We start from the raw sequence: 25,684 nt of genomic DNA, 5'->3' as shown, positions 1-25,684 counted from the left end.
ATCAAGCCGCTAAGGCAGCCGTGGCAGATTTTATTCTGAGCTGTGGGAATCTGTCACAGCCCAGAGAAGCCCCAAGACCCCCGTCCAAGGAGCAGCCCACACAGGGAATTCCGGGAGCCATGCCCTGACCCCAGGGCCCTGCCTGCTGCCCCCTCTGAGTCCAGGAACAGGACCTAGAGACTCGCTGAGGAAGGCGGTAGCAAGGACCGCAGACTGGCAGGCAGGAGCCTCCCTGTGTGTGACCTTGGGCCGGCGCTTAAGGCCTCTGAGCCTCACCTTCCCCCTCTCATAGGTTTATTGTGAGCATCACATGGGACTGCCGATAGGAGCACACTTTCTACACGATGAGAGACCGGAGCAGAGCCAGGGTAGCGAGGGGATGCTGGGTTTCCCCACAGGTGGGGTGCCCTCTGGATGGGGGACTGGGAGCTGAATGACATTGCAGGCCAGCTCCTGCTCGGCCCTTCTGGCGACTCCGGGGAGAAGGCTCGCCTGGTGCACTGTGCCTGTCACTCTTTCCACCACTTGTCTGTGGTTCCCTTCAACAAACAGAAGAGGCTCCAGACTTCTTCCAGGAGGCCAGGCACCCAGCTGGAATCAAATAAGGTTGATTTCATCATTTTTATGTCTGATTTTCTTAGCCTCCCAGAAGCTCTGTAATTTTGTGTATTTTAAAGGGTACTTTTAGACTCCAGTAATGTTTTAAATGTTTATTCTCTTTCCTCAGCAACTGTGTCTAGGAACTTATTCTATGGAAATAGACACTAACAGAAATGTACAAATATAAACATCCTTTACCAACAATGGTCATCCCAGCATGATTTATAACTCTGAAACACCAACGTCCATCTGTAGGGGATTGGTTAAATAATTTATGACTCAGGCATGCTTTTAAATTATGTGCAACTCTAAAAATGAGTGAATTAATAGCTGTCTGTACCACTGACCCGCAAGTGTGCCCATGAAGCATTGTTAAGTGAAAACAAAAAGTTGCAAAATGATGATGGTAGTTTCATTTAAAATTATAATTATATATTTATATAGATAGGTACAGAGACAAAATACAAATACTAGTACAGAAGTAAGGGAAAAAACTCTAGAAGAACATAACTAAAGTATTAACGGTGATAGGCAGAATTTCCCTGGGATAAATTCCTACACACAGAGCCGCTGAAGAAAGAAGATAAGCATTTAAAATGTTACTTGAGTCTAAAACACAAAATACACAAAGATAAGACTTTCTCTTTCTATATTATATATCATGGTAATGGATTTTTTTAATACAGGCATATGTTACCCAAATACTTTTATAAAAGTAATGTTTAATTATTATGAAGCTGAACTATAAACTGAAGTAAGAGAGGTCTTGTAGAGACAGTGCCCGAGTCACAGAAGGGACACTGATGGGGAGTTGTGAGGCACCTCATCAGCTGGAGGCTGGGCCCCAGGAGCAATAGGTCCTTCCAGTCTTGCCCTGTTTTTCCAGGAACAAGGACCCTGGCTATGAACAGGGTGACGGAAGAATTGTGTATTCCCAGTGGCTCATCTGTCTGGGAGGAAAATTCCAGCTCACTCATTCCCCTGGGCTGGCCTGAGTGGCGAGTCTGGGAGTCAGGAGCCCGCAGAGGCCGACCTACGGTTCTCCCTTCCCGGGCTCCGCACCCCCTCTGCACAGGGTCCTCTGCACCAAACTTATTATTTTTTATTATTATTATTTTTATCTAGCCCTCAGATTCGCTTAGCTCTTCCCTCTCACCCAGCACTTTCCTGTCCTTTCTGTTGGGGATACACAGCACCAGAGAAGCCCGGAGTCAGGAGACAAGAGTTGGGACCCAAGCTCCCCTTCTCCCCAGCTCTGCAACCCTGGCTGGGTGGTCTAGTTCCCTGAGCACTGACTTAGGAGCCAGCCAGGCCCAGCCTCCTACCCCATTCCTGCCATACCGACCAGATAACTTTGAAACCTCCCTGAACTGGTTTCACCTTTGCAATCCGGGGACAGTAGCAGTGCCTGGTTCATAGGGTTCATGTGAGGGTAAAATGAGACAATGTGTGTGAAGCAACAGCTCCGCCCTGGCACGTAGTTGCTGTTCAAGAAGTGGTCGCCAGTGTTTACCATCCGTTACCTCTTTGTGGCATCATTAGCTCCATCTACTGCTGGGGAAATTGAGGGCTGATGTGGTGTCATCCACCCAAGGTCCCATAGGGAGCAGGCCTGAGGGAGGGAGCTGAGGTCTCCTGACGTCCTGATGGGGGCTTTTCCCATGAGCAAGGATAATCCCCATCTGGAATGTGGGTTGTTTGTTCTCTTTACAGGGCAGATCCGACTATTGCTTATTTGTGTTCTACCATAGCCAGGACAGAAGGGGTCCTGGGCTCTGGGCGTGCTCTGAAGCTGGGACCCCCGGGGAGGGTGGGCTGTGTGGCCAGGCCCTGCAGCGGGCGGAGTTCCCCCTGGCGTGGCTCAGCTGCCCCTGAGCTGGCGGCTGGCCTGTGAGTCAGAGCTGCCCCGTGTCTCCGTTCCTCCAACTGGTGGCCACAGCCCCAGACTGCTGTAGTTGTTCCAGCGCGGCCTGGGGCTCCAAAAGAAGGTGCCCGTCCCCCAGAAACAGACTGAGATGGCCCTTCCCCAGATGAGAGAGAGTGAGGGAAGGCCAAGTCACACGGTCAGGTACGAGAGATCGCAGGCTGAAACCTGGTTCTTCCTCAGGTGACCCTCCCAAAGGGCCCAGGTGGGAGGGCCAGGAAGCCCCCACCTGGGTCCAGGACCCTTGCACTCCGCCCCTGGCAGCTCTATCGCCCCTGGCTCCATGCTGCTGCCAGGGTCTCCCAGACCTGGGCTGGGCAGTGGAGCCTATGGCCAGGAACGAGCTGGCCAGCAGGCACCAGGTTGCCCGGCTCATGCCAGCCTCACACCACAGAGCTGCTGCAGCCGTGAGGGGCCTGGGGTCTGCCGGGTCTGCACCCCTCTGCCCAGCCTGGCCAGACTCTGCCCTCAGAGCCACAGCTGGCCCCCACTGCCTCCCCTGGCCTCACCCTTGCCTCACTCCCCCCAACCATCCTCCATTCCTCTTCCTCTATCTCTTCACTTCTTCCTGCTCTCCAGCCCCGATGGGTGCTCTGTCTGTCCTGCCCCTACCTGGGACCCAACTGCTACTCACCAGGACCTGGAACCTGGGCTCTAGCAGATGCCTCTCACCGGCCACACCAGCCTCAACCTGGGCCCGCGGGTGGAATGGAGGGCAGAGCCGGGGTGGGGCGGGGAGGTGGCGGGGGGGCAGTGTCCCAGCTTAATAGCCAAAGCCAAAGCACATGGTGGGGCTGGGTGGGGGCCGCAGGAAGGGCTCAGGCCAGCCCAACCCAGGGCCAGGCACCGCAGAGCCAGAACAACCTTCTCATTTCACAACTTAGAAAACTGAAGCCCATGGTCCAGGTCACCAAGCTCCTAGCAAGGGGTTGGGGGGAGTGTGAAAATCCTCATTTTACAGATGGAAACAAGGCTCAGAGCTGAAGGGACCTGTGTGGGGACCCTGAGGCTGGGCCGAGCCCTGTCTGCCCCACTCCACTCCTGTCACCTCCCAGGAACAGGGACCCAAGCCCGCAAAAGACCACAAAGTCTATGAGTGAGAAGCACCAGGTTTAATATTAAAATCTTTCCCTTAAAAAAAAGTACACAGATAGGAAAATTTGTTGGCATACAAAATAGCACTTCTGTTGTATAAATGTGAGTTAATGTGAGTCCTAAAAATACTTGTAAACCTAGGTGATTACATCTTTGGTACCGTAGTGAGAACCCACTCCTTCTGCTCCACCAGGGGCCCCGGGGCACGGAGGTGCCAACCAGCATAGACGGCTGGTGCCCAGAGGGCTGCTCTTCCCTCGCTCCCATCCCCTCCCTCTGCTGGTGGCCTTGGCCACAGCCCTCACTCCTCTGGCACCTCCAGTGCCCACTGGGCTGGGGTGTGGCTGGCAGAGACAGTGAGGTGAGCAGGCCTGGGCAGTGACAAAGCCATATCCCGTGGGTACTGCCTCCACAGGGCAGCCGGCAGGAGAGAAGGCAGCCCCTAAAGTACCCACCTCTTTCATCTGTTTCTCAGGTTCCCTATCCAAGGCTTCTTGTCCTTCCCGGGGCCCCCGGGGGCCCTCACTGTCTCTTATGTCTGTGGCACAGACCTGGACAGCAGGTGCTGGAGTGGGGGGCTGCCTGAGGTGCTCTGATTCGCCCTCTCTGCCCCCTTTGCCCAGGATAGCTCCAGAGGTCATCGTGGGTGCTGAGAGGGGTTCCGTGATCTTCCCACATCCCTGGGGCAGCTGCTGGGGGCTTCCCAGACACTGGCTGTCACTCCGAGTCAAGGCCTGGGCAGCTGGCCTTTCGGGACTTGCCAGGGGCCTGGGGAAGGGTCATGGTCTCTGAACGCCTGCAGTGTGATGTGTGGTCTGGAATCCCCCCAGACCCCAGCTGACCCCCAGGATGGAGGTTTGGGGTGTCTGGCTTTGCTTCATCTGGGCAAGTGCGCAACCCCCGGAAATATTCTAAGAATGTTACTGTTGGCAAGGCACCAGAAGTCAGCGAGTCCAACCTGCTCATTTTCCAACGGGAAAACAGGCCCAGAGAGGGCGAGGGATTCCTCCAAAGTCTCATGGCAGGTCCAATACACATATCGGTCCACATATTGGTCCACACGTGTGGATACTTCTCGCAGGCACATCAACACCCTCATCACAGATGTGGGGCCCGTCGGGCCCAGGAGACTCTGATGGGTGGAGTAAGACTGAGGGTGATGAGGAAAAATGACCCCAGGACTTATGGGCCAGGAAGACATGGACACCAGCACTTTTTATGGCGAGGTGTGCCCCAAGTGCCTGGGGCAGGAGCTACAGGCCAGGGTGTCCCGTACTCGGCTCAGCCCCCAGCACCGATTAAGCATGGAAGGCCCCAGACCAGCTCGGGCCTGGGAAAGTGGAAACTGGCATGGAGGGGAGGTGGCTTCTGGATGAGGCAGCCCTGTCCAAGGCCAGGCCCCTGCTCAGCCAGAGGGCAGGGAGGCCAGGGGCCCTTCCCCGGCTCTTGGGTGGCTCAAAGTGTAAGGAGAGAGCTGCAGCCCCTTGAGGGGTAGCTGGCTGCATAGAAAAAGGTTAATTTACCACCTCCTGAACCTCGAGACTCTCCCCTGGGGTTCCACTCTCCCCAACTGTCAGCCAGGGAGAGAGTCCCAGATTGTGGGTCACCAAGCCCAACTTTCCCATCTTACAGATGGGGAAACTGAGTCCCCTGGGAGAACCCTGGCTCAGAGTCACATGGGCTCCCCAGAGGCAGAGGGCTGCTCATGGCCTCTGCAGTTCTCTTGCCTCCTAAGCCAGCGCCAGGGGTTGGCGTGCGACATGCCAGGAGCAAAAGCTTTCCAGAAGGGGACAGCTGATAGGAGCAGCCCGGCTGGTAGGAGGCCAGGCCAGGCCAGGAGGCGCTGGGTGCTGGGAGGTAGAGGGGGAGCTTCAGGCAGGGCAGGGTGGGGGCCAGCCCCCTACAGGAAGCTGTCCTCCGCCTCGGCCCGAGGCCCGGGGCAGCTTGAATCCAGCGGCCACTCTGGCTCCAGCTCCGGCTGCATCTGGGGCTCGGGCTGGGCCTCTGGCTCTGGTTCCTCTTGTGGTTCCAGGGGGCTGTCACAGGAGATGGTAGAGGAGGTGTTGACTTCATTCAGGGTGGAGCTAGAAGGAGAGGGCAAGTGAGTGAGGGGCTGGGAGGGAACCACAGTCAAATAGTAACAGCATTAGTCAAGAGCTTTCTGTGCCCAGCCTTGTACCAGGCACCTCACACACTTTAGTTTATTTAATCTTTGTAAAGACTATGCAGGGCAGGCACCGTGAGGAAACTGCAGCTCAGAGAGGTTGTGGCCCTGCCCTGCATCACACAGTAGGTAAGTATAGGAACCGGGATTTTAGAGCAGATCCAATTGACTCCAAAGATCATTGCTCACCCATCAGTGTCTCCATCTCCTGCACTCCTGAAGATATACATTATTTCATTTAATCCTCACAATAATGTCCAAATAGAAGTCCTCATATTGTCTTCATTTTATAGAATAGGAAACTGAGGTTCAGAGAGGGGAAGCAGCTTGTCTGAGAGCACAGAACAGGGTCAGTATGCACACCCCAAGCTGTTTGAACTCTGGATTTAACTGCTCTGCACACCAGCTATCTGGAGCCTTGGAATACCTTCTCAAGCAGGGTCGGTGGGGGGGGGGGGCCCACGTCCTGCACGTGCTCCTCGTGCACATGGAGCTGAGGCTCACAGGGAAGGTGTCTGCCTGCGTCTCACAGCAGCCATTGGTGGAGCTGGAGCTGGAACCCCAGCCTGGGGCTCCTGCCACTTCACCATGGGGTGAGTCTTGTTTTGGGGGTGGGTCTGGCATCATGGGGAACCTTCACTCCAGCTGAGGGGAGATCCTGTCTGAATATCAAGTCCAGGTGACAGCTGGCCTTCCTCCAAAGCCCTCCCCACGCTGTGACGTCACCCCATCCCAAGGCAAAGGAGGAGCACCAATCTCCTTCCCAGTCTGAAGTCTGGCCGGACCTCCTGTAGGCTCCTCTGCCTCCTACAACCATCCCAGGCCCCCTGGGCCCTCAGAGCACGGTGCCGGAGGACAGACCACAGGCCTAGGGCTGGTGATGACTCCAGAGCAATACGCTGGGGGCTGGGGATGCTAACAGGTTTTCTTAGGGCTAGGACAGGCCCACACAGGGGAGAGAGTAGATGGCCTATAGGGTTCCTTTAAAGGAAACAGCTGCCTTGCAAATAAGTCCCAGCCCATTCTTTCTCTTAACAGCCTGCCCTTTCCACCTAAGGTCATCCAAGGTCAAATGAGTTCACTTCTCTCTTCTATTTACTGGCAGGAATAAAGTATACACCCTAGGTAACTTACTTCTAAGGAAAGCCTGATGGGATGAAGACACAGACAGACACACACACACACACACACACACACACACACACACACACACACTACTCACACCATTGCCTTGGGCCCTGGGACCAGAGTGGCTACCTGGCAAGGCTGGGGGAACCCTCCACTGGGCCCTCATCAGCAACCTCGGGTTTGGGGTCGGGCAGGGGGATGATATAGTCGTTGTCACCCTCATTGGGCTGCACAGCAGTGTAGAGGACGGAGCTGGCGTCCAGGGGTGATCGGAGACCATGGAAGCCGGGCAAGCGGGCTTGGGACCGAAGGATGGCTGGGTGGTCGCTCCTCAGAAACTCCTCATCCACCTGCTGGTACTTCTGCTCCCGGACACAGACAGGACCAAGAAACAGGGGTGGTCAGACCAGAAAGGGATTAGGGACCATCCAACAGTAAGATTCTGACCCAGGTCCTCCCACCTCGTGTGAATAAGGCAACTGGCACTCAAAGAGGAAGGAGAATTGCCCAAAGCCAGACAGCTGAGGTGCCCGCCCAATTGCATATCACCAGACAAAGTGAGCTCAGGAACGCCCAGGGAGGAGCAGTTAGCAGAGCAGCACCCGGGACCCTAAGACTTCCCCACTTCAGCCTAGAGGGGTGCGGGCTCTCCTCCTGCCTTGGCCTCCTTCAGTGGGGCCTCAGTTTCCGTTGCCACTGAGTGGTGCCAACTGCACTCCATCTCACTGGTCCCAGAGCACAGGGTGGCAGTGGGGTGGACCTCAGGAAAGGGCCGTGTCTGTGCCACCTGAGACGTGCGCCCCTCACTCTAGCTCCCGCTGTTGGACAGGGAGGGCTTTAAGGCCTGCCGGATCCATCTGCCTTGTGTGAGCCCGTGGCCAGGCCCTTAGCAGCCATCCAGCCTGGGGGCATTCAGACTTCTGAAGGAGACCCAAGATGTGGCATGGGTGCAAAGGCAGGAGGAAGGCTGCAGCAGGAAGGGGGCTGTAGGCTCCCTTTAAGTCAATCAGTTTCTCTGTGCTGCTAAAATAAATTAGACTCATAGCTCCAGCCCATCCCTTACTAGTACTTGCAGGGAAACTGAGACCCAGAGCGGGTAAAGGGTGGTCCCCCAAATACCAGCATGTCACACAGAGCCTTGTACCTAGCGTCAGACTTCTGGAGCAGAATGCTCTGTTCCCCACCCCCTCCCTGCCTCAACATACCTTTTTGTAACCCTCACCCAGCAGTCTCTCGAGAAGCAGCACCAGCTGGGAGAAGGGAGGCCGAATCTCAAACTTCTCTTCCCAGCACTTCTGCATGATCTCGTAGCTGGGGAGAGGGGCAGGGGGGTCAGGGTCTCCGGCTGAGGGTCTGCCGCCTCCCAGAACAAGGTGAGCAATGAAAGGAGTGGGGGAAGGTAGGTGGACAGGTGTTGTCTTCCCATCATTGCACCTCCATGTCCCCTTGGGAAGCCCTCCCTCCACCAGTGGTCCCATGGGTTGGCCACGCCTTGGTGAGGACATGACTCAGGTCTGGTGGGTAAGAGTTTTCATCCCCTCAGCTCAGGAGCTGGTTCTGGATGGCCATGGGACCCCTGCTGCGCCCTCAACAGTCACCTCTGGGCCTTTCGCTGGAACGATGGTGAAAGCAGCCAGGATATAGCCATTTGGCTAGTGCCAGCCTGAAAATGAGGGCAGCCCAGAGGAAAGCAGAGCCACAGGGGAGAGCAAGAGATTTCTGATGACATCATCTGAAGCCCTAGCTCCAACTGTTCCTAGATTTGTCTAGGTCTCTGAGTAATAAATCTATCTTTGGCTTAAGCCGGTAAAGTTGGATATCTATCATTTGTACCCAAAAAACCCTCCCAAATGCAGAATGCTCCACTTACATCTCGTCGGAGGCGTGGGCAGGCTGGGCCATGCGGTAGCCCCGCTTGATGGCATTGTAGAACTGCTCGTTCATGGGCAGCTCTGGGTAAGGGGTGCCACCTGTCGGGGGCAGAGACAGTAGATACGCAGGCTCAGGGATGGTGGAAAAGTGGCAGGTATCTTTTTCTATGGGACGGGGAGAGGCACACCAGCCTGGCGTGGGTGAGGGTGCAGTGGCCTCAGCAGTGGGAAACGTGGGCTTTTTCATGGGCTCTGGACGGAGACTGCAAGCCTCTCCAGAATCAGAGAACCAGAGAGCACGAGAGCCAAGCAGGCTTTTTGATGTCACTGTCTAAACCCCCTGATACTCAGATGGGGAGGTAAAGAGACAGAGAGGGCAAGGGACTTGCCAAGGAAACACAGCAGCAAGAAAGCAGCAGAGCTGGGACTTGAACCAGAGCCCTGGACCCCTGTCCTGGAGCCTGTCCCACAGCCCTACCAGTTGGGCAGCGTGAGTGGTCAGGGTGGAGGCCGTGCCATGTTGCTGAGGGCTGGGGGAAGAAGGGAGCATACCCAGGGTGAAGATCTCCCAGAGTAAGATCCCGAAGGACCACACGTCGCTCAGGGTGGTGTAGAGGCTGTTGAAGATGCTCTCGGGGGCCATCCACTTCAAAGGCAGGAAGGTCTGTGGGAGGGCAGGACAGCCTGAGTGCAAGAAGGGGCTAGCCCCACTCAGTACCTGGGAGGGGAGGAGGCCTGGTGGTTCCCACTCCCAACTCCTCACTCCTGGTCCCTGATGCCCACCCACCCCAGTGCTGGCCAGAAGATCAGGAGGCTGAGTTCCTTTTCCATGTGCTGGGGATCTGGCAGCCCCTGTCCCTGGGCGAGAGCCCCAGGGCCTGAGGCTCCTCACAGGAGAGGCCCCCCCAGCCCCCATGACCCCAGTAGAGGCCCTTGACCAGGTTGGTAGAGTGGACGGGGAGCCAGGGACATGCCAAGGTGCCACCAGCTCTCACCCTAGCTGCCTTAGATCTCTGGGGCCCAGCATCACCTCGGGGTTCACTGTCCCCACGTGGAAAGAAGGGACACGAGTGGGAGGCACGATAGTCAGTTTTGAACCAAATACTGTCTGTCACCTCCCCGTCTCCCTTAGCCTTGTGCCAGGGCATCTTCCTTTGCCAGCACCACTGCTGGTGGAACACATTTGGCCTGCTTCCCCTCCACCCTCCCCTGGACCCATTACAGCTGGTCCCTTGCCCCTTGCTGTCAAATCTGAGCCCCGAAAAGCCTCAGCGTCTCTGCCCCCTCCGCCCCATGCACGATGGTGGCTCCCATTCCTGTCCCTGCACACATGGCTAGGCAGGCTGAGCCTGTTGCCACTGGGCAGGTTGGGCTGCGAGAAGCCCCGTCCTGACCTCCTATGAGCCACAGCCACTTTAGTCGGGAAAGGTGCTCACACTGCCTTTGGAGATGTAGTTCGAGTCCCGCATGATGTCACGAGCCAGGCCAAAGTCACAGATCTTGACCAGCTTGCCCTCACAGATGAGCACGTTCCTGGCCGCCAGGTCTCGGTGGACACACTGGGTAAGGGGAGACGGGAGCTGAGGCCATGGGGGCAATTGTGGGGAAAGACCCTCCCTGTCAAGGGCTTTGGGAAAAATGCCTTACTGCCCAGGTATGGGGGGGCCACACGGGGTGAGGGGCCACACGGGGAGACGGCATTCGCTGTCCGCACCCACCACAGGGAGCTGCCCTATGGGCTGTGTACTTGGAGGACCCCAGCTGGCTGGGTGACCCACCTCCCCATGACCCACTCTGCCCACTGTGACCACACGTACATTCTTGGAGGCCAGGAACTCCATGCCATTGGCCACCTGATAGCTGAAGCCCACAAGGTCGGTGTAGCTGAGCACTGGGGAGTCGTTGATCAAAGTCGCCCGGCAGGTCCTCTCGGGGGCTAGGGGAGAGCAGAAGGTCACCCACCGTCTTGTGTCTCCCCACGACCCTTAGCACCCCTGCCCTTTGGCTCATGAGCCTGAATGCCCAAGATAGGTGGCTACTGACGGTCTGTGGAATACTGACCATGATGTGGAATAGGTCGGTCGCATGTGGAAGCACGTAGAAGGTTGAGTAGTGCTATGACGGCTATTGATGTGGGGAGGAGTCTCCCCCAAAATGAAAATGATTTCCAAATATCTAACTAAACCTCTCTTACTTTCTCAGTGTCCTCATTCGACAGAAAATCACTCAAACAGAAAATCCTTTGGCATTAGCCCTGGGCCACTTTTGCTCAGCCTGGCCTGCCTGCTTCTCAGGGACCCTGGATCAACCTGGGGCCTACTCTGTGCAGACCACTCTTCCCCAAGGCCCCAGGAGGCCAGGTACCACCCCCCCCCCCCCCCCCCTTCCCCCCCTCCCCCTGGGCTGTGTGCACACCACTGGACCCAGAAACAGGGGTTCACATTGGAGCTCCACCACACAGCAGCTTTAGGCAGGCAGCTAGCCTCAGTTTCTGCATCTATGAAATGGGCACGAGGCCGCCTTCCTCGCAGGGTTGCTGCCAGGCTGGGCATGTGAAAGGCTTTGAGAAGAATACATCACTGCACAGGTGTAAGAGCCGCACAGGGGTGAGGACACCGTGCGCACCCACCAGAGGGGACGTAGTTATCGTAAGGGGCCATGTAGTTGGAGGACTCGATGTCTGCATATTTGACGTCTCCTTTCATGTCCAGCATGGGCACGTAGTCCACCGACTCGTCCTTGCTCATGTCCATGTAGCCACCGTCACTCTCCCCAGGCAGGGACATGTGGCTGGGGGTGAGAGAGCATCACAGGAGACGCCAAGCCTTTCCCTTCTCTTCCCCCTCCTGCCCCTCTACTTGCCCTGGGGCGTGCAAGGCCCTGCCACTCATGTATTCCTGCTATCACTCACTCACTCACCCTCCTCCAGTCTGCCACCGTGTGGATGACCACACAGTGAGCCCTTTCAACCAGGCTTTCAACCTGAGCTGGGTGCTGGGGCTGCCAAGATGACATAAGACCCAGTGTGTGTCCTCAGAGAGCTCATGCCCAGGGGCACCTGTGGCAGCCCAGGACAAGGGTCACAAGAAGGACCAGTACCAAGGCACCTTTCTGTGGCCTCTGCAGCACCGTCCAGCCATGATGCCCCATGAGTGCCCAGTCACAACCCAGAGTGGGCAATGAATTGCCTTCGTGCGCTACCCGCAGCATCAGCTCCCAGAGAGCTGTGGGTCAACATAGACATGTGTCTCCAGGAGGAGAAAAAAGACTGAAAGGAAATCGATCAACATATTGGGGAGACAGGAGTGAGTTTTAATGGCTTTCAATGCTTTTCTGAAGTTACTCTTGCCTCTGCAGTAAACCTGTATTGCATTTGTAATCAGCAAAAGAACCAAGAAATGTTATTTTTTGAAAAGAAGAAGAGAGGGCCTGCCTTGCCCACGGGACACCAGAGAGACTGGTGTGCAGAGGGAGTAGGGAAGCCGCAGCGAGGAGCCGAGCCTGGAGTGCAGCTGTGGGAGGGGGGCCTGGGACAGGAGAGCCCGGTGCTCACTGAGGAAGGCCTCAGACACAGGAACAGAGTGAGGGCTCAGAGGTCACATCTGCAGGGCGCTCAGCAAAAGGGCTGGCATGCTGCGGAGAGTCGGTAGGCAGCAGGCGAGCCCACCATCACCATCACATTATTGTTATGCCTCGTGACCCGTGAAACAGCCCAGTGACTTGTGAGGCCAGGAGTGACCCTGTCCTGGACAGGGTGGGAGTGAGCAGGCTCCTAGGGCTCCCCCAGGATGCAGGCCCTGGCCTCCCTCCCCGGGCAGTACCTGGGCAGGGGGAGGCCGACGGGCAGGGCGTTGCTGTAGAGCTCGGCGCTGGGCGGCCGGCGCTTCTCGGAGCAGTGCTGCAGGAACGTGTGCTTGTTGCGGTGCAGGTAGTCCACCAGGTCGCCGTAGCGGCAGTATTCGGTGATGATGTAGATGGGTCCTGCGGAGGGACAGGCTCAGGGACAGTTCCCTGCGAGGCCTCGGGGTTCCCACCAGGGCCAGGAGGCTAGTGACGGGCTGCACGTGGGGGAGGCAGTTGGGTAAGACCATGAAGGGGCTGTAGCAACAGGCAAACTTGGCTTCTTTTCCTGTCTCTGTGACTGCAAGCGAGATTCTTAGTCTCCCTGAGCTTTAGTTTTCCCATCTGTTAAATGGGGCCAATCAGACGCCCCAGGGGCTGTCACGGGTGTCCTGAGATGCTACCCTTGTCGGCTCAGCTCTGTGCCGGGCCCACAGCAAGCACACAGTGTTAGCTGCTACTGAAAGCCTTTCAAACTAAAGATTATTTTGGAGCCCAGTACATAAAGTAAATAAAGGCACTGTTTATTATCAAGTTACTGTTTAAATTGAAATACATCTACTGAAAGTCAATCAGTGGGAGATTGAAGATATTGATGAAAACAAACATTTTGAAACGGGCGATCATCGCAGACACAAACTGGCCTCTGTACGCAACGTACTTCTGTATTTTGTTTTGGTTGCACAATCCTGAGGAAAAATCCGAAATCTCCCAATAAGCAGCTGCAAATGGTGATAACATTTTTTTGCGGCCTAACGTGCAATCAGAGCTTCAAATAAATACACTTGGCTGGAGAGACTCTCTCCTATGATCTGAAGGAAAGCGGCTCCCAGCGAGCACGCTGGTGGTCTCCCATGGTGGGCATATAACTCATCTCAGTGTCGCAGGAGCTGTTATGTATTACAGTTTCTAAAACGCATTTTGAAAATTAAAAAATCTCATGGGACCCCTTGATTTGGAAACCACTGGGACTGGAACCTGAAAGAGTCCTTTGGCCTTGACAGTGCTGTGATTTTGTGGATTTGTAAACCCCACACCCATCCGGGTCTGTGAAGGGAGGGCAATGAGCAGGATGGGTGCAGACCCTCCAGCTGGAGTGTCCTGCTGTCCGTGGAGTGAGGAGGGGGTGGGAAGGGGCCAGGCCTCGGCTGCTGGCATTTCCAGAGTCCTCTGGGAGAGTAAGTACGGTACCTCCTTTGGTGCAGGCCCCCAGCAGGTTGACCACATTCAGATGGGGCCCGAGGTGACTCATGATCTTCAGCTCCGACATGAGGGCTTGCTTCTCACTGCTGCGGGCTGTGGCTGAGGGAGAGGGGGTCTCAGGCCTGGCCCAGCCACTGAGGCCCCATGGAGGCCCCACGGGAGCCTATTCTGGCTCTTCCGCCCCACCCTGTGCTGGAGGACCCAGGTGGCCTAGGATGGTATGGACCCACACGCAGGGTGAGGGGAAAGAGGATGGAAGGAAGGGAGGGGAGGGGAGGAGGCCCCTGGAGGAGGCGGAGGGGGAGAAAGGCTCTCCCAAAGCAGAATCAGGAGTGGTGCTGGCTGGGGTGTGACTGCACGCCTGAATGTGTGGGGAGGGGGCAGGGAGAGGTGGGGGCCCAGATGTGAGGGAGTGGCAGGCTCCCAGGACTCACATTTCAGCATCTTGACGGCCACTTTCATCGTGGCTTGTGAATGGCTCAGGCCATGAGCCGTGGCCTCCACCACCTGCCCAAAGGCCCCGGAGCCAAGCGTGCGTCCTAGGGTAGAGATGACCCCTCAGCTCCCGGCCCACCAGGAAGCTGCATCCCTCACCTGCTCTGAGACCAACCCCTCAAGCCACCCCGGACTTAAGGTTTTCCCCCAAGGAGGTTCCTAAAAACATAGTGTTTCAAGGTCCTTGCTCGCGTCTCATCTAAGTCCTGCATGCTTTCTGGCCCATCTTTGGTCCCTGGAAGACTTCCTCCCTCCCCAGAGGGGAGCACAGCTCCTCTGCACCCCTCAGCCGCCCCAGCTAGACTAAACACAGGTCTGGCGTTCAGCCTGTCCTTGACTAATACTTCCCCTCGTGCCGCGAAGGGGCCCTTTCTCACAGTCACAGGACCATAGGATGCCAATGGAAGGGGGGGCACTGAGGGCCAGAGACAGCAAGACATCAGCCCTAGGTCTCAAAGCTGGTCCTGACAAGGCCTTCCCACCCGCCTCAAGTCCTCAGCCTGCCACAGGAGGCCTCCCTGGACTGACCAAGCACAAGCTGGTCCCGAGGCAGCTCCCAGGTGGAGTCGTAGGGCAGCTGCATCGGGTCCACGTAGATGTACTCATGGCCATCAGAGCTCACAGATTCAATCACCTTCCATCGGATCTCATAACGTGGCTTCTGTAGGACCGAGACCAAACGGGTCATCAAAGGGAGTCTGAGCCTCGAGGCCTCTTATGGAACAGATGGGGCAGGAGACTCTGAACTCAGAGAGGGGCAGAGGCATATCTGAAGTCACACAGCAAGTTATTGATGGAGCCAAGGTCTTCATGGGCTCAGTGGGAACAGCTGCCAAGGGGCCCCAGCTCGGGGGTGGCTGAAGGGAAGCTGACAGGCAAGGGCCCAGCTCATCAGAACCTCCCTATCAGCTTCTCCCAGAGCTTCAGCTGCTCCTCAGATGGGAGTAGAGGAGCAGGCAGCCCCTGAAAGTGATGCGAGGCCGGAGCACTTGGCCGGATGTGGACAGCCCCTCCCTGTGCTGGGTCTCAGAAAGATGTAACCCTAGAATGTTGGAATCACAGGATGTTGGAATCACAGGACTGGAATCTTAGAATGACAGAGTGATGGGTTGCTGCAATCCTAACTCAGGAATCTTAAAATGTTGGAATCACAGAATGGTGAACTCTCAGAACTGAACACTGACATCACAGATTAATAGGCTTAGAATGCATGTTGGTAGAATCCTGGGAATCTCTGTGGGTGAGAGTTGGAAGAACCCTGGAGCCCACAGAGTCCACCCCACAGGTCCGTGCCCTATGGCTAGGCTAGCAGGGTGATGTCTGAGCAGGCCCCAGGGGGCAGAGCAGAGGCAGGGAACCCCGGATGGTCTGGATCAGGCCCAGGTCGGCCCAGGTGCTGGGGGTGGAGGCAGCTCAGACACTCAGTGTCACTCTGTATCATTTTACACCTGAGCTCCGTGCTGGCCTAGGCACGGCCAGATCCTGCAGGATTCAAGGACAGCGGGGGCCGGGGGAGGGGGGGGTGGTCCATGCAAAAAAATGGTGTGCCAGTCTGCACCCATTAGGCGAGGGTGGGGGCTTACCTTCTGCCAGAGCATGATGAGGATGATGAGGGAGATGATCGTGAGGACCACCAAGGCCAGGATGGCTGAGATCACCACCACCTTGAAGGGCAGAGCTGGAGGCAGACAAAAGCCAGCCATAAGCAAACAGGGCGCTTGGCAGCTGTCCTCCCCTCACCCCATCTTTGGCACCACAAATCCCTCTTTGCCCATCCTGCCCAGAAGAGAAGCCCTCCTCCACCAACCGTGGCCTGTGATATCTGATTCTCAGCCTGTCCCTCTGGGCCACACCTTCAGCCTCTCCCATAAACACCCCGTGCCCCTCAGTAACCACCCACAGCTCAGATCACTACCGGCCCCCACATCCCTTTAGCCTGGGGGGTCAGTCTGGCCTGTCTGCTGTAGCTCCAGATTGGGGGCAAGCTCCTGATGGCTGGGCTGCGGCTCACCTCTCCTCTGAATCTCTGCCCTCGTCAGGGCTGTCACAGCTCAGACAGAGCCTGACCGAGTGGCCAGCCAGTGGACTGAATGATGGAGCCCCCACAGCCTGATGAACCCAGACTGCAGAGAGGAGCCTGTTTCCTCCTGTGTTTCACCCCAAGTGTCCAGCGGGGTTGGAGTAGTGAGGGTGGTTACAAAGTGCATGCCCCAGGGAATGCGAGTAACCAAGTAGGGGCCCCCCCCAAGTCCTGAGTCTCTTCCATCCCCAAGGCCTCAGCCTCTTTGCCGCACAGCTTCCCATTCCTTCCTACTCCCTCCACATTGGCCCTGGCCAGACCCTCGTCTCCCCTGCCCTGCCCCACTGGCCACCCATGGGGTCCCTGGGGAACTCCTTCCCTCCTCCTTGGCCCCCCACCTGCCTCTATCTGCTCCCCAGGGGGTCCTGTCCCTCCTCCTCAGGGTTCCAGACCGACATGACTCCTCTCCTCCCTCTCCCCACCAGGTCACACATTCAGCTCTGGGAAGGAGATCCGAATCTTCTAAGGAGCCATCAGAGTAAGCAGAGGAGGCTTCATCCAGCCACGGCAGTTCCCCGTGGGCCGGGGCATGGCTTCCCCCTCAGGGGGCACCCAAAAGCTTTACTTCTGCCTTGCTCAGAGCTGGTCTGCAGGTGCCCACTTGCTCGGGGATAAGTATGCACGTGTGGGAGTGTGGGTGAGATAAGGTATTAAAACCCCCACCCATCCCACCACAGGGTAGGAAGCAGGAGGCAAGAGGCAGGTCTGTGTAGAGAGACATGTACGTGTGCAAGCCCATGGACCTGCCTGAGCCTCAGTGTGTCCAAAAGGCCTCCCACAGCCTTCTCAGTCTTGCATCACCGGCTTCTGCCTCCCCCTGCAGCCCCTCTCTTATACTCCCCTCCCCTTTGTCTCCTCCCCTCAGCTCCTAAATACACATAGACTCTGTGCTCCAGCCTCATTGAATTCATTTAATTCCTCTGAACTCTTTTTGCCTCTGGGCTTCTGCACAGGCCATTCCCTCTGACTGGAACACCATTCCTCACCAGGATAACTCCCAGTTACCTTTCAGGTTTTGACCTAAAGCTTCCCTTTTGCAGGACACTTTCCTGAATTCCACAGCTGAGCGTGGAGCCCCTCCTCCCTCTAGGCTTTCCCCGCAGACTGCTGACCCCCGCGGTGGGACTGCCTAGTTCCCCGTCTGCCTCCTCTCTGGAGTGCGGACACCTGAAGGGCAGGCAGGACTGGGCCTTCTCCGGTGAGAAGTTGGGACCTCGTCACTATTTACCGAATGAAGAAACAAGTACACATGTGAAGTACAAGCAGACAGGTACACGTATGCACAGGGCCTGTAGAGACTGTCCACATGGATGAGAATCAGCACGTATGGGTACCTGCTAACAGACATGCATTGGACAGCAGGCACACATGTGGGGATTGTCCTTGCACACTTTCACAGAAAGGTGTGCTGCAGCTCCATGCTCACAGCCATGCACTATGCCAGTTTGCACACATGCACAGGAACTGTACATGCATGGTTTGCACTCTCATCTGGGGGCTGTGCACCGCATGGACATGCATACAGACATACATTCGTGGGTTTATATACACGTCTGGGGATTGGGCACGCTCATGTCCATGATTTACAAACACTCAGGGGGTTTATGCACAGAGACAGGCATCATGCGTGCTTGTGTACATGCTCACAGACATACACTCTAGCTTCATGCATGGATCTGGGGATGGGGCCTTCCTCATTACATGGTTTACAAAGCTACATTTGGAGGGTTTGCACGCGTGTCCAAGGATCAGGCATGCTCACAGTGTACATACACTAGCATAACGAGAGAGTGCTATTCATAGGCATGGCTTATAGACTTGTATTCTTGGATGTACACATGTGCCAATATCGTGTTGTCGTGTAACTGCAGAGAAACATACTCTGGCAGGTTTCACAATGCTCCTGAGCGCCCAAGGACACGCTGACTCTGGCCCGCTGTGGGCGCACAAGCGCAATCCCAAGTACGGCAGGGTTAAGGTGGGGGTGAGGGGTCATCAAGGGCCGCCGAGGCTGGAAGACTCACAATGTGGCACCACAGTGACCTCTTGCACATCATGGCCCAGCAAGTTGCGCAGCGTGCAGCGCACCGACAGTGGCCGATCCACGCGGCGCAGGCGCAGCGTGCTCACCACCTCGAACTCCTGCTCCTCCGCCCAGTACGTCACGTTGGTCTCCAGCTGGCTCTCCTCCTCAGAACTGTTCCCCAGCGGCGTGGGCGGCAGCTCGCGCGGACACCTGCCAGGAGAGCCAGCCGAGTATGCTTGCAGTCCCTTCCCTCCGCAGGCGGAGAAACTGAGACCAACAGGCAGTGCCAACGGACGGTGGTGGAAAGAGACCAGGCGCATCCATTCCGTGCTGCTTCCCGCTGCCTGGTCCTGAGCTCGTTCCTCCTGTGGTCCGTAGACGGACCAGCAGGGGGCGCTCCTACCCCAGAACTGAGAACCCTGGATTGCAAAATCCACTCCCTTCACTTGACCCTCAGAAGAAAGGTAAAGAAAGGCACAATTTAGCTCATGGAGAGCATCTCCAAGAAGCCATACCTTCTAGGATGTGGCCTTAGCCTGGAACAGTGTGCCTAGAGGAAGGGGCTGAATGAGGTGACCTTCACTAGGTCCTTCCAGCCAGCTGTGAGTACTCCGGAAGACTGAGGCCCCGGGGTCCGCTCACCTTTTGAGGTCGCTGCAAGTGGACCAGGTGAGGTGCGGCTGTGGCATGCCCCGGCCGCGACAGCGGACTGTCTGCTCCCCGCTGGCGGGATGGCTTTCGCTCAGCTCCAGCACGCGGACAGGCACTGCACGGAGAGGGCACGGGGCGGGAGGGGGGGAGGTCAGAAGAAGCAGTTTGTGGGAAAGGCCCTCAGGGAGGACCTGGCCCCCAGCCTCCCCTGGGGTAGGGGGGAGCTCAGGCGGCAGGTGGACATTAAGTAGCAGGAATCCCCGTGTGAAAGCTGACAGAGTCCCCTTCTGGGTACTTCAAAGGGAAAGCCTCCGTAGGGTGCTAGTCTGTCTTTAACACTTCTCTGAGACTTGCTAATCGTCGGTTTTAACAAAGAGAGAGCAGGCCGAGGATCAGAGAGCCCTGGGAAGGCCAGAGCACGGAGCTAGAATTTAATAGCACTGTTTTGTTTTCTCAGAGTTTATTTTAGCGGTTGCTTTATATTTATGACATGTGATGCTGATTTTCCATCTGCGATTGAGAGGTTAAATTCTCTTTCAAAATACATTTATTTTTAGAAAGTTAATTGACAGAACATTGTCATCCCTCTGTTCAAAACCCTGCACTGGCTCTTCATTTCAGTCATAGTGAGAGCCAGGGTCCAGACAAGGGCCCACGAGGCCCTACATGATCTGACCTGCCCCACCCCCCAGCTACCCCGTCTCAGCTCTGACCTCATCTCCCACTACTGCCCCGACTCTGTTCCAGCCACCGGGTCTTTCCGCTGTTGCTCCTCCCTTTGCGGGCCTGGTGTGTCCTTTCCCAAATAGCCACTTGGCTCATGCCTTCAACTTCTTGAAGTCTTCATGCAAATGTCATCTCAATGAGGCCAACCCTGATCACGCTGTTTCGAACTGCAGCCCTCCCCGCCCTACCCCCAGAACTCTCCATCCTCCCTACCCAGCTTTTCTTCTTCCACAGCGCGTGTTACCTTTTAACTTTCTATGTAATTTGCTGGGGGTTTTCCCCACTGTCGAATGTTTGTCTCCCTCTGCTAGGATGCAAGCTGCACAAAGACAGGGCCTCAAGCACCTGGAATGGACCGGCACGTTGTAGTTGCTCCATAACTCGCTATCTAATTGGTAGTATAGTATCAGTGATATGTGAGAAGGAAGAATCATGGCATTGGTACATGAATGCCTGAAATGCCAGTTCTAGCCCAATGGCCTCCTTGGATAGGGAAACTGAGCCGCAGAGAGGGGATATGGCAAGTTCACAGGGCAGTAAGCCGGTGTCAGAGCTCAGCCGAGAACCCAGCCTCCCGAGTCCCCAGCTCCCTCTCCTGCCCCTCCTACGGGTGGGTGGGCAGTGTAGGAAAGGAGAGGGAATGGGGTGGGAGGGGCAGGAGAAGGAAGGCAGAGTGGAGGGCTCCTCACCGTTGACCTGCAGCTGGAAGGAGATCTGGGCCTCAGCGTCCTCATGAAAGGCCCGCATGGTGTAGTGGCCAGCCTCAGCCACCTTCACCCGCACCAGTGTCAGTTCTGACACGTACCTGGGGAGCAGGACAGGCCCAGCCGTCAGAGCTGGAAGATTACAGCCCTCCCCACCCTCCTTGGACAGACAGAAAAACAAGGCCCAGGGAGGGGAAGGGGCTTGCAGGGTCATATAGGCGTCAGTCGAAGAGCCAGGACTCACACCCAGTCTCCTGAATCCCCACCCATAGGCAGCTCCACTGAGCCAAGGCGGGGGTTGGGAAGGATGGGGTGGGGGGAGCATCATTTCCCTCCCCCTCATCTTATCCCCCTCAGAAAGGTCTGAGGCTACTTTTCTTAACATGCTGCACCTCCTGTCAGCCTGTTAATCTCCAGCCTCAGGGCTGCCTTCCATGCATAGGTGGTCTGCCTGGCACCCACTCTCCCAATCATCTGGCTTTTTTCTCCTTGGCTGCCCGCTCCTGTCTCCACCCATCACAAGGACAACACCATCTGGGTGATCATCTGACCAGTGTCTGCTTTCCCCACTAGACAGGAAACCCTAGAGGGATGGAATTGTCCTGATCTCTGCAGCAGCCCCAGTGCCTGGCACATAGTAGGCTTTCAGGAAAGATGGGCCTAGGTTTGTCCAGTGGCTGAAGGCTGTGGGCTGCCTGGCGGCGGCAGAGAATAATAACTTCAAGCATGCAGCGGGCCGGTGGCTGCTCACCGGGTCTCGGACACGTTGCGCGTGGACAGGGCGATCTCGCCGGCGCTGGAGTCGCCCAGCGTGCGGTTGTCCTTGAACCACACGACAGTGGGTGGCGGGTAGGCCTCGAACACCACCTGCAGTGTCCGGCTGCGGTGCAGCTCCGCGAATTGTACAGGGTCCAGCTCTCCCAGCAGCCGCAGGTAGCCGCTCTCTGCAAAGGGTGGCCGTCAGGGCGGGGCCATAGGGGCGGGGCTATGCCCGGCCACCAATGGGGCAGCGCCTCACGGGGGCGGGGCTCCTGGAGGCGGGGCATCAACTGAATCTCAAAGGTGCCCATCTTCTGGGGGCGGGGCTTCAGGCTTTACCCTAGCTGGGGTTGACCTTGGGACTGGGACTGGAGCAGGAGCTGAATTGGGGGTTGATATTGGTTGGGGGGCCGGGTTTGAGATTGGCACTCGAGTTGTAGTTCTCACCGGGCTGGGAATTGTGACTGAGGTGAGTTGCAGCGTGGTCGAATTTGGAATGGGCAGCCTGGGCCTGGAATGGCAGTTGGGTTTAGAAATAGAGTTGGGGCTGGAGTTCTGGCTAGGTGGAAAGTCTAGGTTGGGATTAGGGGTGGATTTGGGGCAGACACTGCACTTTGGTTTGGGTTTATCCTGGAAATAGGGCTTTGGGCAGCACTGAGGCTAGAGCTGGACTGGACCCCAGGGCTGTGACAAGGTCTGGGTCCAGCTCAGAATGAGGGTTGGGGATCAGCCCAAGGCACGCACCAACCACAGTGACATTGATGGCTTTTTCATCACGATGGTCATTCACACTCTCTGATACATTGCAGATATAGGTCCCTGAGTCACCCAGCTCGGCACTGGGGATGTGCAGGATGGAGCGTATGTGGGAGGGCATATCGAAGAGGAAGTCAGTCACTGGCTCCACCAACCGCCCGCTCTGTAGGGAGAGGTGAGGCATAGCCATATCAGGAAGGGTCCAAGAAGTCAGGATGCAAGTTGAGATATGCATCCCTGCCTGGCCCTTCCTCCAGCCCCTGGCCCAGCATTACCTCCATGCGTGGGTATGTCCACTCAAAGTTGACCACCTCGTTCCCAGTCACAATGCACATGATGGTGATGTTCTCACCCTGGCGGACCACGGTCTGCGCTGCATTCACTGAGACATTGATGGATGACACTGGTGGGGAGAGATTGTCCTAGGGCTGAGGAAGTCATCATCAGCCACTCCTACTTCAGCTTCAGGATTGGGGGGGCAGCGAGGGAGGAGATAACTGGTGTGGAAGATTCATTGATTCAACAAATATTTATTGAAGACCTACAACATGCTAAGGACTATTCTAGACACCGGGGCTTTAGCAGTAAACACAACAGGCAATGTCCTCAAGGAGCTGACATTCTAGAAGGGATGACAGTCTTGAAATCAAAGTACCCTCTGGGCATCTAAGTACCAGGGAAATCTACTGAGCACAACTGTGTCCCAGGTACCCTTGGTCTTGGGTTTTCTCTAATCTTCACAATGATCCCACTAGGCAGGCAGTCATTATTATCAACATTTTACAGAGGAAGACGCAGGCTCAGAGAGATTCTGTGCCTTGTGCAAAGTCACTCAGATGGGAAGTGGCAGAGCTGGCATTCAAACCCAACTGGCTCCAGTCTGTGGTTTGCCCACCATGGTATACAGCCCAGCTCTGCCATAATGCTTCCTGTGGCCTTTAGCATACTCCGTCCTCTTTCTGAGCCTCAGTTTCCTCATCTGTATAGGGAAACACTACCTGCCTTCCAAGACTGCAGTGAGAATCCAGTGAAACATGGAATTGCACACTTTGTAAACTGGAAAGGGCTCTGCGAAGGGTCATACTGGCCTCTGCTGAGCAGCAGGCCAGAAAGGGAGCTCACCCTGGAGGCTGTAGATGTAGTAAGCTTCCGAATCCACCTCCCTGTCCCCGATGGTGGTTTTGCAGACATAAGTCTTGTCCTCAAAGGTACCAGAGAAGCCACGTTGGTGGTCATAGGGGATGGGCAGCGGGACATCCACTTTCTTCTCATGCAGTGTCACCACCAGTTGTGGATCCGTCACTCGGCATGGAATTGTGGTCTCAGTTATTTCCGTGAGAAAGATGAATAGTTCCTCGGGGTCGACGGGGAGGAAGCCCACAGTGGGATCTGTCAGGGGTGGGGCCAAGAATGAGCGTCAGGGGAGCTGGGTTTCTGGCTATCCCCTGAATTGCTGTGTGACCTTGAGCAGATGTCTTCCCCTCTCTAGCCCCTTTACCTAAGAATAAGGTACTCTTCTCTAAGGTCCCTTCCAGCTTTAACATCTGATATGGACAGTACCAGGGTGAGAAAGAAGATGAGCCACAAGTTGAAGGGCAGGTGGTACCTGGAGCTTGGAGAATGGGGAAGATGGGATGTGGAGGCCAAGAGGGAGCATACTGGAATCAGCTAAGAATGCAGAGTTCTTGGGAGCCAGGAATGGGGTGGGCTGGCAGGGAGCAGGCAGATATCCAGACCGAGGGGTGGGAGTGAACATACTGCTGGACTGAGCCAGACTGGATTCCATGATTCATCTGCACTTCTACACTGGCTGTATTTCACAGTGTCACTCAAGCACCCTCTGAGCTTCCCCCAGATGCCTCAGTTGAGGAGAGGAGTAAGGGAGTGAGCCCACAGGCTGGGGGCCTTACCTGGCACAAAGATGTAGATCCGTTTTCGCTCACCAGGCTCCAGCCCATGGGAGCCTTTGTAGGCACAGAAATATTCTCCTGTGTCTAGCCCAGTGACATTGGTCAGCGTCAGCATGCTGGAGAAGGTGCCGTCCTGGGTCTTGGCCGTTTCCTGCAGGGGCTCCTGGGATAACCGTTCCCATACCACTGGAGCTGGACCCGAGCAGGTGAGCATGAAGGTACTGGAGATATTGAGGACAAGCTCTGGCCCCGGGGGCGTGATGACCAGGCCCCGGGAGGCCGGTGGTCCCAGCAGCAACAGCAGGGGCAGCAGCAGCACCTGGCCTTTGGGGAGGAGGCATCGGACTTCAGGGCACAGGAGCCTCAGCACCTCCCCTCACAGCTGACCCTGGGGAGGCTGCATATGCATGGCCCTTGAAGAACACGCCTCCTTCATCCAAACACAGGCTGGAACCCCTGGCTCTGAGGTCCACTCGCCCAGTGCTTGGCCCCCAGGGACTCCTCCCAGCCTCCTGATCTCGTGCCTTCTGACCCCTGGCCTGCAGCACAGCTGCGTTCAGGCTGTGGGCACGTTCTCCCGAGGCATCAGGAAATCCTCGGGAAGCAATTCCCAGGCCTCCAGTTCCTGCATGACTTCCCAGGTCACTTTCTGAGCTCTTCCCTGCAGCTTCCCGAGCTGCCCAGGTTCCACCCAAAGCCCAGAGGTGGCCCTGCTTGGGGAGGTGGGGCCAGGTAGCTCAGAGGGGGCAGACGGGGGCAGCAGAGATGCTGAGACCCCTGGGGGCTGGAGGGCACTGGGGTTGGGGTTGACACTGGAGTGTCAAGTGACTGATTCCCTCCTCCTGCTGACATCCCAGAGGGAAGGATTCTCTAAGCCATGCCCCCCAGACCAGTGGGTGCTCAGCCAGCCAGTCAGCCATTCTCGAGCAGGCCGTCTGCTGCTCATTGATTGCCAATGACCGCTGGTTGCCTGGTCAGCCGCCCAGCTCCTGGAGGGCCAACTGCATGTCACAGGCAGGAGTGAGAGAAGGGTGTGCTGAGAGAGGCCCGGCCAGGACTTGGGAGCTCACAGCCAATGAGGGGTCCAGGCTGGGGAGGGGAGCCCCAGACCAGAACCAGACTGGCCAGACTGATACCAACAAGTGCTGAGAAGAGATAGGAGACAGGGGTGACTATTAGCCAGTGGGGTGAGGACAGTTGGTGAGGGGTATGGGGTGTGGAGGGCCAAGCCAAGGATTTGAACTGATGCTGTGGACAAGCAGGGGTCCACTGAGGTTTCCGAGCTGAGGGGTGGGGAGGAGAAGGAGGCCACCACCAAGACCCCCTGGAAAGGTGGGAAGTGAGGCTCAAGAGATGGCAGTGCCCCTGGGCTCCCAGGCCCTGGTGCTGACATGCACCACCCCTGCACCCCTGCCAGCTGTAGGGTCCTGCTTAGTGGGGCTCCCTCCCCATGCCCCCAGCTGACCTACCTTTGAGGACCGGAGCTGTCGTGGTACTCAGAAGCCACATGGTTTCCTGCAGAGTTAAACAGGGGTCAGGGCCCATCTTCATACCTGGGTCCTGCAGAGTAAGCCCCAGTCTGGGCCACTCAGCCTCCATATCCATGGGGCTGAAGTCAAAGGCCACCTGTGTCCCATGGCCCGGAGGGCACTCATGCCCACAGCTCTCCCCTTCACTGGGCTCAGCCTCAGGGTGCCTGGACCCTGCTGGGGCTCTGCTCTCCCTTTCCTGTGGCCTTGGCTGAGCCCCCAC

At 56.6% G+C, this 25,684-nt stretch overlaps 1 protein-coding gene across 1 annotated transcript in view; it reads right to left on the bottom strand.

The window, feature by feature from the left end:
- Positions 1 to 3,617: 3,617 nt before the first annotated feature.
- PDGFRB (platelet derived growth factor receptor beta) overlaps positions 3,618 to 25,684 on the bottom strand; it is a 37,677-nt gene continuing 15,610 nt past the window's right edge. The window contains exons 2-23 of the mRNA XM_046666156.1: positions 25,402 to 25,447; positions 23,933 to 24,256; positions 23,145 to 23,411; positions 22,298 to 22,425; positions 22,011 to 22,185; positions 21,259 to 21,451; positions 20,493 to 20,608; positions 19,069 to 19,192; positions 18,425 to 18,636; positions 15,904 to 15,998; positions 14,849 to 14,981; positions 14,260 to 14,364; positions 13,814 to 13,924; positions 12,604 to 12,763; positions 11,412 to 11,572; positions 10,600 to 10,718; positions 10,219 to 10,341; positions 9,335 to 9,446; positions 8,782 to 8,881; positions 8,117 to 8,222; positions 7,041 to 7,273; positions 3,618 to 5,703 (exon numbers count right to left, since the gene is read on the bottom strand). Coding sequence (XP_046522112.1) covers positions 5,520 to 5,703; positions 7,041 to 7,273; positions 8,117 to 8,222; positions 8,782 to 8,881; positions 9,335 to 9,446; positions 10,219 to 10,341; positions 10,600 to 10,718; positions 11,412 to 11,572; positions 12,604 to 12,763; positions 13,814 to 13,924; positions 14,260 to 14,364; positions 14,849 to 14,981; positions 15,904 to 15,998; positions 18,425 to 18,636; positions 19,069 to 19,192; positions 20,493 to 20,608; positions 21,259 to 21,451; positions 22,011 to 22,185; positions 22,298 to 22,425; positions 23,145 to 23,411; positions 23,933 to 24,256; positions 25,402 to 25,441 — 3,321 coding nt within the window. The 5' untranslated portion in view covers positions 25,442 to 25,447 and the 3' untranslated portion in view covers positions 3,618 to 5,519. The remainder of the gene's footprint in view (positions 5,704 to 7,040; positions 7,274 to 8,116; positions 8,223 to 8,781; positions 8,882 to 9,334; positions 9,447 to 10,218; positions 10,342 to 10,599; positions 10,719 to 11,411; positions 11,573 to 12,603; positions 12,764 to 13,813; positions 13,925 to 14,259; positions 14,365 to 14,848; positions 14,982 to 15,903; positions 15,999 to 18,424; positions 18,637 to 19,068; positions 19,193 to 20,492; positions 20,609 to 21,258; positions 21,452 to 22,010; positions 22,186 to 22,297; positions 22,426 to 23,144; positions 23,412 to 23,932; positions 24,257 to 25,401; positions 25,448 to 25,684) is intronic.

Source organism: Equus quagga, chromosome 7, assembly GCF_021613505.1.
Source record: "Equus quagga isolate Etosha38 chromosome 7, UCLA_HA_Equagga_1.0, whole genome shotgun sequence".
In the NCBI taxonomy this organism is placed as follows: Eukaryota; Metazoa; Chordata; class Mammalia; order Perissodactyla; family Equidae; genus Equus; species Equus quagga.
This window is presented reverse-complemented; position numbering and strand designations above follow the sequence as displayed.